The sequence below is a fragment of the Phyllobates terribilis genome, unplaced genomic scaffold (genome assembly GCF_046119375.1).
Source record: "Phyllobates terribilis strain yellow unplaced genomic scaffold, ASM4611937v1 Scaffold_9__5_contigs__length_417890890, whole genome shotgun sequence".
Lineage (NCBI taxonomy): Eukaryota > Metazoa > Chordata > Amphibia > Anura > Dendrobatidae > Phyllobates > Phyllobates terribilis.
The window spans coordinates 276,404,551-276,420,368 of NW_027362769.1; the positions used below are offsets into that span (position 1 = coordinate 276,404,551).

A 15,818-nucleotide genomic window follows, 5' to 3' on the forward strand; every position below is an offset into this window, starting at 1 on the left:
AGACAGGATGGTGCCCAGGAGCGGAAAACAGGATAGCACCAGGGGGGTGCAGCAGACTTGGCTTGCACCAGGGGGGTGCAGCAGACGTGGCTTGCACCAGGGGGGTGCAGCAGACGTGGCTTGCACCAGGGGGGTGCAGCAGACGTGGCTTGCACCAGGGGGGTGCAGCAGACTTGGCTTGCACCAGGGGGGTGCAGCAGACTTGGCTTGCACCAGGGGGGTGCAGCAGACTTGGCTTGCACCAGGGGGGTGCAGCAGACTTGACTTGCACCAGGGGGGTGCAGCAGACTTGGCTTGCACCAGGGGGGTGCAGCAGACTTGGCTTGCACCAGGGGGGTGCAGCAGACTTGGCTTGCACCAGGGGGGTGCAGCAGACTTGGCTTGCACCAGGGGGGTGCAGCAGACTTGGCTTGCACCAGGGGGGTGCAGCAGACTTGGCTTGCACCAGGGGGGTGCAGCAGACTTGGCTTGCACCAGGGGGGTGCAGCAGACTTGGCTTGCACCAGGGGGGTGCAGCAGACTTGGCTTGCACCAGGGGGGTGCAGCAGACTTGGCTTGCACCAGGGGGGTGCAGCAGACTTGGCTTGCACCAGGGGGGTGCAGCAGACTTGGCTTGCACCAGGGGGGTGCAGCAGACTTGGCTGGCACCAGGGGGCGCAGCAGACTTGGCTTGCACCAAGGTGCAGCAGACTTGGCTTGCACCAGAGTGCAGCAGGCTTGGTAGCATGGACTAGTACGCAACCGTTACAACATAGACTATAGAACAGGAAGGTTGCTTAAGCACCTCCCCAGCAGGGAGGAAGCAAAATATATGTAATGTCCCACAACTATTGGCTGGAGACGTAATAGCAAGTGCGCGCTGGCCCTTTAAGAGGGTGGGAGCACGCGCATGCCCCAAGTACACGAGCAGAAGCCCTGCAAGGCAGAGAATCAGTGGAACACTTGATAGACGATGGCCGTTTCGTGAGTATAAGCCCTTCAGCAGGTCACTGCACACAGGGGAAATGACGGAGGTGAATTTATAGCACATGTACACGCCTCTTGTTCTCTATGATCAATGAATGGCAAGAACCCCTGTAACACCTTAACTGGATGGAATGCTTATTAAAAATCACCTTGAATAAATACACATTATATGCAATAAATACAACAATGACCATTATTACAAAAAGACCGACATTTCGATTCTATCATTGAAACCTATGGGACCCTGCGCACGTGTGCACAGGATCCACCAAGCTTCTCTTTTAAGCAGGAGTCTATGCAGATCTCCTACTTGTGCTGGTAAGGATACCTGTTCCAGACCAGCAAAACGCAACACATGTGGATCTCCAGCATGGGAATCCCACATGTGTTGAATCAATCACTGTGCTCCCTTTTTGGTTTGGAACGATTTAAAATGAAAACTAACGTACATAGAAAGAATAGTTTTTCCCACATAAAAGAAGCTACATGGGCAAAAAGTTATGTAGACTACAAACTTAGTGCGACAAATGTCACCTATTTTGAGAACCTTATTTGTAAAGTGAAACTGACAATAATTACAATGGCCACACCTATAATTCCGTTTTAATATATTTCTCTGTAACCAATTTTTAGAGGAACCTTTTTAATCTGTTATGAACTAAAATATCTTTAAAATTACTGCTCCGTCTACATGACATTAAAGGGCCCTGTGTTGTGACTTCTGTTAAAGTGTCACCCTGTTCTAAAATGTGCCAGTTTTTATGGATAGCCGATCTTATTTGCTTACCCATGGCACTGAACTTGAAATTAAATATAGTTTTTTTCTCTTTTGTTCTGTTTCTATTGTGACCTCCCAGCAAGAGATCCCTCTGGGAAAAAGATTTTGTTTGTTGTACCGCTTCATTGAGAACAGAGTCTGCCACTGGAGTCCCCATTGCAGTCCCGTTATGCTGCAAAAACCAGTCATCCATAAATTGAAATGCGTTATGTGTCAGTACAAAATCTACACCTTCCATAATAAACTCGATCATTTCTGCACTTTTATCAGTGTTTTTCAGGATAGCACCTAAAGCTCCCACCCCTTGTTTTTGTGGAATTCTCGTATACAGGCTTTCCACATCAATGGAAACAAGTGCAAAACCATCTGGCTAGAGAAAATCTTGTAACACACATAAAAATTCCCCTGTGTCTTTTAAATGGGAGGGAATAGTAGGTAGTATTGATTTAAGAAGCCACTCCAGAGCATGGGGGAGGGAAGCGCCGGCCCCAGCGCGGGTGAGTGAAGTGACACGCTGGAGTCCCTGCCTGTCAGAGCGGGGGTCCGGAATGGCGCTAACAGTACCTCCACATTTACACCCCCTCCTCTTCAGGCCATCGAGGAAGTTCCGGAGGAGAATCGGAGCGTGAATGTTCACCTTAGGTTTCCAGGACCTCTCTTCAGGGCCAAATCCCTTCCATTCAACAAGGAAGACAGTCTTGTCTCTCACACTCTTCATGGCTAAGATGTTCTCCACTTCAAAAACATCATCCTAGGCGGATGACGTGGGGCTAGGATCTTTGAAGTGGGGGCTCAGGACGACGGGCTTCAGCAGAGATACGTGAAAGGAATTCGGAATCCGTAACGAAGGAGGTAACTTCAGTTTATAGGAGACCTCGATCTGCTTCAGCACTTCGAAAGGACCGATAAAACGAGAGGCCGACTTGTAAGAGGGAGCCTTCAGCCGGACGTACCTGCCCGAGAGTCATACCTTGTCGCCAGGGAGGAAGCACAGAGGATCAAGGCGCCTTTTGTCCGCATGTCTCTTCATAAGGGCGGAGGACACTTCTAGAGTGGGTTTGGTGTCCCTCCCACAACTTTATGCAAGAGTAGATCTCCCTCCTCATGGATGGCCACCAGTAGTGGCGAGAAATCAATTGCAGTGTTCTCCTTTGTCACACGTGACCAGCTACCATGGATGATTGGCCCATGACAAAACTCACTCCCTCTCGGATTCGGCCACAAGGGTTTTTTCTTGGGGAATTTGCGACCGGTTGACTGGAGCGACAGTAACCATCTTGGGTGGATCGATGATTAATTGAGGATCTTCCTCTTGGTCCCCGGACAGAAATAAGCGAGAGAAGGCATCAGCTCTGATATTCTTGTCATGAAAATGTAACAAAGTTAAAGCGGGCAAAAAACAAAGGCCACTTGGCCTGGCGTGGAAGTCTCTGGGCCGACTGAAGATACGCCAGGTTCTTATGATCCATGTAGATGACCACCTGATAGACTGCGCCCTCCAGCAGGTATCGCCACTCCCCCAAAGCCATTTTAGCGAGTAACCATTTGGCGAGTAACTCCCGGTCACTGATGGAGTAGTTACGCTCTGTAGCAGAGAAGATGGTAATTTTTATAACTCTTACCCTTAAAGACGTTAGAGAAGAAACTGCAGGACACTCGGCAACCCGAGGAGGACTTTTGAGTGAGTACAGCCCCAGCCCCTAAAGAGGACGAGTCCACCTCTAGGAAGTACAGTTTATTCAGGTCCGGACGATGCAGGACGGGAGCGGTGGAGAAGGACAGTTTCAGAGAGCGAAAGGCCTCCTCAGCTTCAGGGGACCAGTACTTTGGATCGGCTCCTTTTCGGGTCATGGCAGAGATGGGAGTGGTAAGAGTGGAGAAGTGAGGAATGAATTGTTGATAATGGAGTCAATGCGATTCAGAGATTCCTTGGCTTTGCTAACTAAAGGCAGCGGCCATCTAAGGATGGAAGAGACTTTCTCAGGATCCATCCTGAGTCCGGTATCCAAGATAATGCAACCCAATAAGGGAAGGGTGGACTGTTCCAAAACACACTTCTGATACTTGGTGTAGAGTGGGTTCTCCCTAAGACGCTGAAGAACTTGCCGAACTGCTTGTCTGTGAGAGGCCACATCCGGAGAAAATACCAAAATTTTGTCAAGATACGCTATAACACAAGAATAAAGCAGGTCCCAGAAGATATCATTGACGAACTCATGAAAAACTGCCGGTGAGTTACTGAGACCGAAGGGCATCATTTGGTATTCATAATGTCCGTCCCTGGTGTTGAAGGCCGTCTTCCACTTATCTCCCCGGCAATGCATATTAGATTGTAGGCGCCTCTTAAATTTAATTTGGTGAAGATCCTGGCACCCCTTAATCGATCAAACAACTCAGCGATTATTGGGATAGGGTATTTATTTTTCACCATGATCTGGTTGAGGCTCCGATAGTCTATACAGGATAGGAGCGATCCGTCTTTCTTTTTAACGAAGAAAAACGCGGCCCCAGCAGGAGAGGAAGACTTGTGAATGAACCCCCTGGCCAGATTCTCCTGAATGTATTCTGACATAGCTTGATTCTCAGCTGGAGACAGTGGATAAATTCGGCCTCTAGGGGGTGTAGAGTCGGGAATCAAGTTGATAGGGCAGTCATACGACCTGTGAGGCGGCAAAGACTCTGCTTCCCTCTTGTCGAATACATCAGCAAAGTACCAATAGGCGGACGGCAGACCGGGCAGGGAAGCTGGAGAAGACGGCACCTTAGCCGGACGTACAGTGGTCAAACATTTCTTATGGCAGGAATGTCCCCAGCAGAGCACCTCTGCAGTCCTTCAGTCCAACACAGGTTCGTGTTGTCTTAGTCATGGTAAGCCTAAGAGAAAGGCGTGAGACATGAGGGAAAGAACATAGAAGACTATCTTCTCAGTATGAAGCATCCTGATACGGACCTCAAGTGGCTCAGTAGCCAGACGAATTATCTTCCAGAGTTCTCCCATCGACAAATGTTATTGCCCGAGGGTTTAGGAAGCGATCCACTACAAACTGGAGGATAAAAATTTCCTGCTGCCCCGGAATCCAAATACGCAGTCTCAATAAACTGGGATTCACCGGTTGTCACGGCCACAGTAAGGGTCAGGGGTAGAGAGGTGTCTTTTCAGTCTAGGGAAACCTCTCTTACCAACCCTAGATGCTGGAGTTTTCCGGCCTCACGGGACAGGAGCAAATTAAATGGCCCATGTCTCCACAATACAGGCACTGGCGATCCCTCTGTCGCTGATTGGCGAGGAAAAAGAGTTCGACCTGCATGGGTTCAGGTGAGGCCTTGACAGGGGACGGCGGAGAAACCAGTGGCCTTTGGAAGGACGGAGCCAGGTGCCGCGATCCTCTCTCATGTGCCACCTCTTAGGAACACTCTCGGAAACAAAAGTCTATACGGATGGCGAGAGAGATCAGGTCCTCGATGGTAATTGGTAGGTCTCGACCGGCTAGCTCATCCTTAATGTTTCCGGAAAGCCCCTCCCAAAACGTCACCACCAAAGCTTCGTTATTCCATCTGAGTTCGGATGCCAGAGTGTGGAAGTATACCAAATATTGTCCCACAGATAAATTGGACTGACGTAAATGGAGAAGAGCGGAAGCCGAAGAGGTGGTTCGCCCGGGTTCATCGAATACTTTGCGAAAAGCCTCCAAGAATGTCGGCAAATTGGAGATGATCGGGTCCTCTCTCTCCCATAATGGGTTCAATCACGCCAGGGACTCGCCTCCAAGGTGCGACATAAGGAATGCTACCTTTGTTCGGTCAGACAGGAAGAGGTGAGGAAGAAGTTCAAAACGTAGCTGGCACTGATTGATGAACCCGCGGCAGAGCTTCGGATTGCAGTCAAATCGTGGTGGAGCGGGGAGTAGGGGGCCTGAACCTCAAACTAAGCTAGCAGACTGAGAAGGTTCCGAAGAAGACACAGCAGCTTGAACATGAGGGGACTCTGGAAAGATATTTAAGGCCTCCAACTTGGTAGTCAGGGACTGTAATGACAACTTCTCCTGCATGCCTTTCTGTCGGCAGAGCTCTTGGTACAGGATCAGACAGGATCTGGGGTTCAGTGGAGTCCATGGCCTGAGCAAACTGTCACGAAAGTGGTTTGTGGAACCACTGTGCCACAGACCGAGGAGTGCCTGGAGGGGCGTAACTAGGGGTCTCACAAAATCTGACCTCGGACGCACGGCGGCTTTATGACTTCGTGACCCGAGGAAGGACGAGGGAGGTAGCCCAGGTGCTACTCCAGAATAGACCAATGGACGCACAGCACCTGGACCCAGTAGGACTTGCAGTATGGTGCCCAGGAGCGGCAAACAGGATAGCATCGGAGAGCGTCAGGCTGGGTTGCACCGGGGTGCGGCAAGGTCACACCGGAGTGCAGCAGGCTTGGTTGCACCTGAGTGCAGCAGGATTGCACCAGATTGCAGCAGGCTTGGTTGCCCCAGTGTGCAGCGGACTCGGTTTGCACCGGAGTGCAGCAGGCTTGGTAGCATGGACTAGTACGCAACCTTTACAAACTAGACTGTAGAACAGAAAGGTTGCTCAGACACATTCCCAGCAGGGAGGAAGTAATATATATGTAATGCCCCACAGCCATTGACTGGGGACGTAACAGCAAGTGCACTCGCTGGCCCTTTAAGATGGCAGGAGCGTGCACCCTAAGGACACGACCAAAAGCTCATGATTCGGACTTAGCCGGACATCCTGTCAGATAAACCACTCCAAATCTCCTTACCCGACGTTTTTGGTGGTCTGGCGCATCAGAATATTCTGAAGTATATCACTGCCTCATATTCGTCCATCTGGATCTCTACAACGATTGGGGATTCCCAGTAGACCTTGCACTCATTGATTAGTACACTTCGTTACTGATTTACCAGTATCTGCAGGTAATATGGTTATTTTGGTAGCAGTGGACAGGTTCAGCAAGATGTCTCATATTATTGAACTATCCGCCTTAACCAAAGCCAAGACCTTTCAACAAATTTTCATCAAAGAAATCTTAAGATTACATAAGATTCCTGCCAATATTGTTTCTGACCGGGGGGTGCAATTTATTTCCAAGTTTTGAAAAGTGTTTTGTACTTGGTTGGGGATTTATCGGTCGTTTTCCTCAGCTTTTCATCCACAGTCAAATGGGCAAACAAAACGTTAACCATAATTTTGAGACTTATCTTAGGTGTTTTGTGTTTGAGAATCAGAAGGATTTGGTTACTAAATTCTAGCTGAATTTGCGGTAAATAACCTTAGTCATGAGTCTACTGGTAAGTCACTGTTCTTCGGGTGCTATGGTTTTCATCCTCATTTCAGCTCATTTAATAGGAATCATTCCTCAGAAATACCTGAAGACAAATGTTTTTCATCATCTATTAAGTCTCTGTGGCAAGGGGTTCTTAATAATTTGAAGAACATGGTGTCATAATATAAGAGTGTGGCTGATCGGAGACGAGTGGTGGGTCAGGACCTGTGTGTTGGTGACTTGGTGTGATTGTCCTCAAAAAACATTAAGTTGAAGGTTCCCTCTTCGAAACTGGGTCACAGGTTCATCGGTCCTTACAAGATTGTTGCCGTAGTCAATCCTGTAGCATTTCACCCTGCTTTGCCACCTACTTTTAGAATTCATAATGTGTTTCATAGGTCTTTGCTCAAAAAACATGTTGAGTCCTCTGAACCATCACCATTACCTCCATTTCCAGTCATGGTTGATGGGAATTTGGAGTTTCATATAGCTAAGATCATGGATTCACGCTTGGTTTGTCAGTCTCCTCAGTATCTGGTATAAAGGGTTACGGTCCTGAAGAGAGGATGTGGGTATCATAATCTGACGTGCATGCGGTTAGGTTGGTCGGGTCCTGTCATATGATGCATCCTGATAAACCTGGCCCTGAGTTTCCAGAGGACCCTCTTAGACGGGAAGGGGGGGGGGGGGTATTGTGTACTGTCACGGGTTTACCACGACAGAGAGCCAGAAGACCACAGCGTCTGAGTTCATGTACTCTTTCAATAAATATAAGCACTTCGCCCTCTTATTAAATGGTGCTGGTTTCTTTCAGCAGTGCAGGAGTTAAACTGCTAAGCCTTGAGTCTCAATAGCTTACTTCTTGGAAGTTCTCAGCTGTGCAGTATCAGCCACTCACTCCCCTCTCCTATATAGTCTCTGCTCTGGCATACGGGATTGCCAGTGTTAAGCCTTGTGTTGCTTGCTGAGGAGTGGAGAATTTGGTGTTCGGTAGAGGCATTAAAGGAGAGTTATTCTGAGACTGTTGCTTGGTGTTTTGGCTATTTGCATAGTCCCTTCCTCTTCTACTTTTGTTTACTCTCCTAATCCCTTCCTTGTTTCCCTCTGTTGTATGTGAGTACATTTTTGGTATTTTAATTTAACCCTTTATGTCCTTTCCTTGTTTGTCTGGTTTGTGTATTTACATACACTATTCCTCCCCACTTCCCTGGGTGGAGGAAGGGACAGATAAGAGCTGATTCAGGAGTACAGCAAGGTATGTGGCCCTAGCATCTTTACCATCAGAAGTAACCTGAGGAGCAGGGATAGCTAGGGCACCTGTAGAGTTAGGGACAGAGTAGGAGCCCCTGATCCAGAGTTATCAGACAACAGTATTGTGAATTGATTTACAAAATAAAAATTAAAATGACAGTTACTGTTTAAGTAGGGGGAGCAAAGTATTTAGAAATCTGGAATATACTTCATAGGGCAGCACGGTGGCTCAGTGGTTAGCACTGCAGACTTGCAGCGCTGGGATCCTGGGTTCTATCCCACCAAGGACAACATCTGCAAGGAGTTTGTATGTTATCCCTGTGTTTGCGTGGGTTCCCTCTCACATTCCAAAGACGTACTGATCGGAAACTTAGATTGTGAGCCCCAATGGGGACAGTGCCCATAAAGTCCGTAAAGCACTGTGGAATTAATGGTGCTTTATAAGTGAGTAAAATAAATAAATAAATAAAAATACGGAAATATCGATTCCTAGTGACATAGCAGTGGCTGAATTCTTCAGCGCTCTCTCCAGAACTGAAAGAGAAATGGGGGTATCCAAAGGCTCTCTCTCACTCAAGAGAAAAAGAGTTGGAAAGATTATATAATCCAAGTCGTAAGATCTAAAACAAAATAATTACCTTTGGACATATAAATATTTCTGTGTAGAACGCCAGACTCCTCTCTGAGGCTGGGTGCCCACGTAGCGTTTTTCAAGCGTTTATGCTGCGGAATTTCCGCAGCGGAAACGCTTGTAAAACGCTAGGTAATCCGCACCCCATGGTCCCCAAGGGGATTCCGCATGTTCTATGCACATGCTGCGGATTTTTCCGCAGCGTTTATGCTGCGTACAAAAATCTGCAGCATGTCATTTAATTTTGCGGAACTCCCGCCATTGACTTGCATTGAGACGCACAGAAACCGCGACTGTACATTTTTACAAGCGGCTTCTATGCGTCTCTATGTGCGGATGGTACCCAGTTCTGGAGGAGAGGAGACTCTCATCCAGACCTGGGTACCATTGTACCTGTAAAAAAAGAATAAAATAACAAATAAAGTTTATAATCACCTGTCCGGCGTCTTCTCTCTGAATGCCAGCAGCGCTGAAGGACCTTCGGTGATGTCACAGTTATGTGACCGCAGGCCCTTCACCGCTCTGTCTCGCGATATGCCGGCAGCCGGGAACCAGCCAGGAAGCAGCGCTGCAGCCACGCCGGGGCCTCGGGGGTGAGTATAGCTTTATTTGTTTTAATTTTTACGGTTCACACTGTATAAATCCATGCTGTTTGCATGGATTTATACAGTGTGACCTAGTTGTCAAGCACTTTCCAAGTGATGCTAATCGCCTGGAAAGTGCTTGTCAATCTGCATGCGGAAACGCATGTGAACCCGCATGTATTCTGCAGGAAAAACGCATGCACAATCTGCATGCGTTTTTTTCTGCCAGGGAGATACAGAAATGCTGCAGAAATTTTCTGCTTCATTTCTACATCGTGGGCACATAGCCTTATACAATAAACTCTATGTTTGTGTCTAATTTCTAAATAAATTTGACATATAGGGACCACGTTTATCAACTCTAAGAAACCTCTCCACTATTTGAAAAGCAGAAATAGTTTGTTGGCTTTTTCTTTCAAGAAAGCCTCAGAGTTTAAAGAGATCATATTCTTCTGTTTACAATTAGGAGCAAATAATAAACACTATGTAAACGTCCTGGTGAAGCCCCAAACCACCGAGGTCAAAAAAGGCTGTCTTTTATAAATCCTTTTGCCTAGAACAGTTTTTCCCAAACCCCGTCCTCACAGCCCCCTCAAAAATCAGGTTTTCCAGATTTCCTTAGTGTTGCACAGGTGAGAAAACCTGTGGCAATTTCTGCTGCCTTAATATAATTCCATAACCTGTGCAATACTAAGGAAATCCTGAAAACAAGACGTCTTGGCGGCCACAAGGAAAGGAAAGTTTCCCACAAGTTTGGGAAACACTGACCCTAGAGGAAGTAACATGATGCGGCTTCTACTTGCATCTGGCAGGCAGGGGCAAATGTTTGCAGGACTTTGTATGAAACATCACAGTGCTACCACACTTGTGCCTCATTCACCCCTGTAGGCAGGAGTGTCACTCAGACACATGCAGCAGCCCCATACTCTAGAGCAGGGGTCTCAAACACGCGGCCCGCGGGCCGCATGCGGCCCCTGAGGCTGCTTTATGCGGCCCGCAAGCACAGACCCCTTGACGATCCCGACCTGGTCCAGGAGGAGCCGCCGACAGCAGCGCTGAATTGCCACACAGAGACTGTTTCCCAGCACTGCATTTCCAATGCCAGCCGCTGGCCAATCAGAGGCCAGCAGCTGATATCTGCGTATCGGCGCAGCGAGTATGACGTCATTGCCATATGCAGATGTCAGCCGCTGGCCTCTGATTGGCCGGCGGCTGACATTGAAAATGCTGTGCTGGGAGACAGTCTCTGTGCGGCAATGCAGCGCTGCTGTCGGCGGCTCCTTCTGGACCAGGTCGGGATCGTCAAGGGGTCTGACTCTGTGGTGCCTGCGGGCCACATCTGCAGGAAGGCCGCCGAGGGAACGGAGGTCAGGTGAGAATCATCTTTTTTTTTTTCTATTTTATGTGTGTGAAGAACAGCACAGGGGGCACATAGCCACAAGAGGGGACCTGGATGGGGCACATAGCCACAAGATGGGGACCTGGATGGGGCACATAGCCACAAGATGGGGACCTGGATGGGGCACATAGCCACAAGATGGGGACCTGGATGGGGCACATAGCCACAGGATGGGGACCTGGATGGGGCACATAGCCACAGGATGGGGACCTGGATGGGGCACATAGCCACAGGATGGGGACCTGGATGGGGCACATTGCCACAAGATGGGGACCTGGATGGGGCACATAGCCTCAAGATGGGGACCTGGATGGGGAACATTGCCACAAGATGGGGACCTGGATGGGGCACATAGCCCCAAGATGGGGACCTGGATGGGGCACATTAGTACAAGATGGGCGCCAGGATGGGGCACGTTGCCACAGGATGGGGACCTGGATGGGGCACATAGCCACAAGATGGGGACCTGGATGGGGCACAGAGCCACAAGATGGGGACCTGGATGGGTCACAGAGCCACAAGATGGGGACCTGGATGGGGCACAGAGCCACAAGATGGGGACCTGGATGGGGCACAGAGCCACAAGATGGGGACCAGAGCCACAAGATGGGGACCTGGATGGGGAACATTGCCACAGGATGGGGACTTGGATGGGGCACATAGCCACAGGATGGGGACCTGGATGGGGCACATAGCCCCAAGATGGGGACCTGGATGGGGCACATTAGTACAAGATGGGCGCCAGGATGGGGAACGTTGCCACAGGATGGGGACCTGGATGGGGCACATAGCCACAGGATGGGGACCTGGATGGGGCACATTAGTACAAGATGGGGACTTGGATGGGGAACATTACTACAAGATGTTTTCCATTATTACTATATGATGCTAATTGTAAGACAATATTACTGTATGTGGCCAATTGGGGGAAATAAAATTGTAAAAAAAATAAAAAATTAAATAAAGCATGAAAAAATATTGGGCACTAAAAATGCTGTTTTATATGTAAACTAAAGTAAACACAAAAAAGTGCACGTTTATTATCGCCACATCCATAACGACCCAAGCCATAAAAAAATAAACACTGCAAAAATGTTCAAAAGGTGTATACAAAAAAAATGGTATCACTAAAAATGTCACATTGAACAAAGAATGCGGCCCCCCAAATTCAAATTTTTTCCATGTGCGGCCCATATACCCAGCCGAGTTTGAGACCCCTGCTCTAGAGAGTTCTGCAGCACATTGAAACAAGTCTCAAAACATTCTGACTCAAAAGAAATGACTTGTGGAAAAAGGCTCTGGTACAGGCACTTCCAATTAAAGGCACAGTACGGTGCTAATACATACAGCAAAAATAGATTTTGCAATGAAGTACCAAACTGAGATCTTATACTCGGCAATGAGAGGTAAATGGGCTTCTTGTTAATAGGGGGTTTCAAATATCTGCTTGTGTCCCTATAGGCCACTGAAATGTTCATTCTTTGCTGGAAAAAAAGGGTTATTTTTATCTTTAGAAAAATAAAACTAGTAGGAAAAAAAAGATTTATTTTTGTATTTACTTGCCTATAGATTGAGTACAGTTTCTCTCAATTAAGATGGTAAATGCTTGATATATCTGCAAGAAATTGAAATCATTAAAATGCAATGCAATGATTTCCTCAAATTATGTCCAATAGCCCCATAACTTACTGTACCTTACTGAACCCTTGAAGGTTTAAAACATGAAGCAGTCCAGAAGAATTGATCATTACCTCACTTAACGACAGCCCTGAAATAATATTAGATGAAAAATTGTTTAACTTGTATACAGTGTAAAAAAAAACATCGACTAAACTACCAACAATGAAGAATACCTATATATTTTTGTTGTGCTAAAGTACTAAATAATAATAATAATTTTTATTTATTTAGTGCCAACATATTCCGCAGCACTTTTAGGGACATATACAGACAATATAAACAATACAATGTATCACATTTCAACAGTTACATGAGGAGTGAGGGCTCTGCTCCTAAGCTTACAATCTATATTTAATTGGGGGGACACAATAGGTAGAACATGGTCATCAGTCAGTATCCATCTAAGAGCAGTTACCGTGTGCTAGTTGGTGCATGGAGAATGTGGAGACAGATGAATAGGCAGGGGCAGATTAAGACGAACATTTAGGAGGGGACACGGGAGAGTTAGGTTGGTGAGTTAAGGTGATAGGCTTGTCTAAACAGATGTGTTTTTAAAGCACATTTGAAGACATGGGGGCTAGATATTGGTTGGATCGTTTGGGGCAGTGCATTCCAGAAAACTGGGGCGGCACAAGAGAAGTCTTGGAGACAGAGGTGTATGGTTCGGATTAAGGAGGATGTTAGTCTTAGATAAATTGAAGAATGGAGGGCATGGGAGGGGTGATAGACAAAATGAGGGATGAAATATAGGGCGGTGCAGAACTGTGGAGAGATTTGTGGGTGAGAGAGATGAGTTTGTATTGTATTCTGTGGTGAATGGGTAACCAGTGCAATGCCTGACACAGGGAAGAGGCGTCGGTGAAGCGGCCTGATAGAAATACGACCCTGGCTGCTGTATTCAGAATGGATTGGAGAGGAGAAAGTTTGTTTAGAGGGAGACCGATTACAAGAGAGTTGCAGTAGTCCAGACGAGAGTGAATAAAAGGGACAGTAAGAGATTTTGCAGTATCAGAAGTGAGAAAAGGTCGGGTTCTGGAGATGTTTTTAAGGTGCAGGTGACAAGAGAGAGTGAGTGATTGTATATGGGGAATAAAGTAGTATATCAAATATGACTCCAAGACAGCGAGCTTGCTGCTTCGGGGTTATGGTGGCACCACCCAAGGAAATTGCAAAGACAGGTATAGGTAGGTTAGTAGAGGGAGGAAAAACAAGGAGTTCAGTTTTAAAAAAAATTCAGTTTCAGATAGAGGGAGGACATGATGTTAGAGACAGCGGACAGACAATCACTGGTATTTTGCATTAGAGTGGGGGTGATGTAAGGTGAAGAGGTGTATAGTTGGGTGTCATCAGCATAGAGATGACACTGGAAACCAAATCCGCTGATGGTTTGTCCAATAGGGGTAGTATACAAGGAGAGGAGGAGGGGACGGGGACCTAGGACTGATCTTTGTGGATCCTTTTAGAAGCTCTGCGCTCGTCGAGTATTTCAGAGTTGCTTGGGGGGGAGCTCGGGTCCCCGCTCTGCATGTTTGGCGATCTTTAGAGAGCCAATGAACATGCAGGGATTGCTTGCCATGCACTGTAATGCCATACAGAGTCATCAGGTCTATATAAGACCTGGCGCCGCTATGCTCGTCACAGTCTACCCCGGAAACAGGCAGAGTAGGGAGAGCTGCAAATGAATCAGGGAGAGATGTGCTCTTTTATACTTGGTATAGGTATCCCACAACATACATACACATATATATATTATATATATATATATATACATATATATATATATATATATATATATATATATATATATATATATATATATATATATATATATATATATATATATATGTGTGTGTGTAATCCAGCTGTATAAATTCAGTGGTGATAGCAGGAGTTAGGCAGACAGTGTATGTGGCAGACTGCAGTGCATGATACAGCACAAGAGGGTCTATTGAACGTTCTGTCTGCTACTGCTTTTCTTACAGATATTTGTAGACGTAGCCCCCATATATAAGGGGGCCAGGGTCAATTTTTTTTATCTTAATCCTGATTATTTGCTTAAAAAACAATCCAGAGTACACAATTTATCTGATCCATTTGTTGGTTAGCACTGCAGAATACAGCCAGATCTTTTCAATATTACAGAGATAAAAATCTCAGAAATTTGAACTGAATGTGGAAAATATTGGCTTACATTTTGGCTTACATTTTCATTTTGTTACAATGTGTCGGTCAAGCTATTCACACTAAGTCTCTGAGAAGAATAGTATTACTAAACTAAAGGCCTGCTATTGAAAATTGTGGTTCTCCGTCAGACGTATTTCACATATAAAGGTGTTTCAAAATCAGCCATTTCTGCCTTTCATTTCGTTGCAGTGTGTCGGTCAAGCTATTCACACTAGGACTCTGTGAGGAATAGTATTAGTAAATTACAGGCCTGCTATTTAAAACCGTGGTTCTCTGCCAGACATATCACATAGCTGCGGTTCAAATCCAGCCATTTGTAGCGAACGTGGAAAATATTGTCCTCCATTTATAAATTGTAGCAGTGTGTCAGTGTACACCATTTTACAGCTCCATTTGCTTGTCGCAGAATACAGCCAGAGTTTTTTAGTTTTATTCATAATACTGTATTGTGGAAGCAGAGGAACTTTTATCAATGATCAGACGCACGTGATCCATATGACTGCCGTAATAATACAGAAAAATGAGGAGCATGCCAAATATTCCACTCCATTTAATGTCAGCCACCTGTGTTTTGTTGAACCAATTGACACTTGGTCGCTGACAAATACCATACTATTAGGCGACAGCCTGAAAATGTGGCTATCAGACATTATCCCATATGACTGCCCTAATAATCCAGCAATTACTGCGCGCGTGTCAAATATTACACTCCATGTAAAGTATTGCAGTTGTGGGTTCAAACCTATTCACAGTTGGCCGCTGACAACATATCTGTGAACAATGTTGTCAGAGTATTAGGCCACTTTTGCGGACTGACAAAAAAAACATACAAAAAACAAGCTAAAATGGAAAATGGAAAAAATATTAAGAAACATTCTTTCCAGGGTAATGACTTGCACATAAGGCCAAAGAAATAAAAAAAAATAAAGTTATGGACTGTGGAAGACATTTATGCGACCACAATGAACATTCATCTGTAGCTGGTGATGATACCACCTAGCAGCACCTGTTCCTATTGTAAATTCATCTGACAGTATTATCGATAGGGAATAGAATAGATTTTAAAT

The 15,818-nt window shown here is 46.3% G+C and overlaps 1 protein-coding gene across 2 annotated transcripts in view; it reads right to left on the reverse strand.

Annotated features, from left to right (window-relative positions):
* PGAP1 (post-GPI attachment to proteins inositol deacylase 1) overlaps window positions 1-15,818 on the reverse strand; it is a 1,100,814-nt gene that overhangs the window by 497,188 nt on the left and 587,808 nt on the right. The window contains exons 15-16 of one of the 2 annotated variants that reach the window (XM_073647814.1): window positions 12,582-12,655; window positions 12,451-12,502 (exon numbers count right to left, since the gene is read on the reverse strand). The exons of the other annotated variant lie outside the window; for it this stretch is intronic. Coding sequence (XP_073503915.1) covers window positions 12,451-12,502; window positions 12,582-12,655 — 126 coding nt within the window. The remainder of the gene's footprint in view (window positions 1-12,450; window positions 12,503-12,581; window positions 12,656-15,818) is intronic. 2 annotated transcript variants of the gene reach the window in all.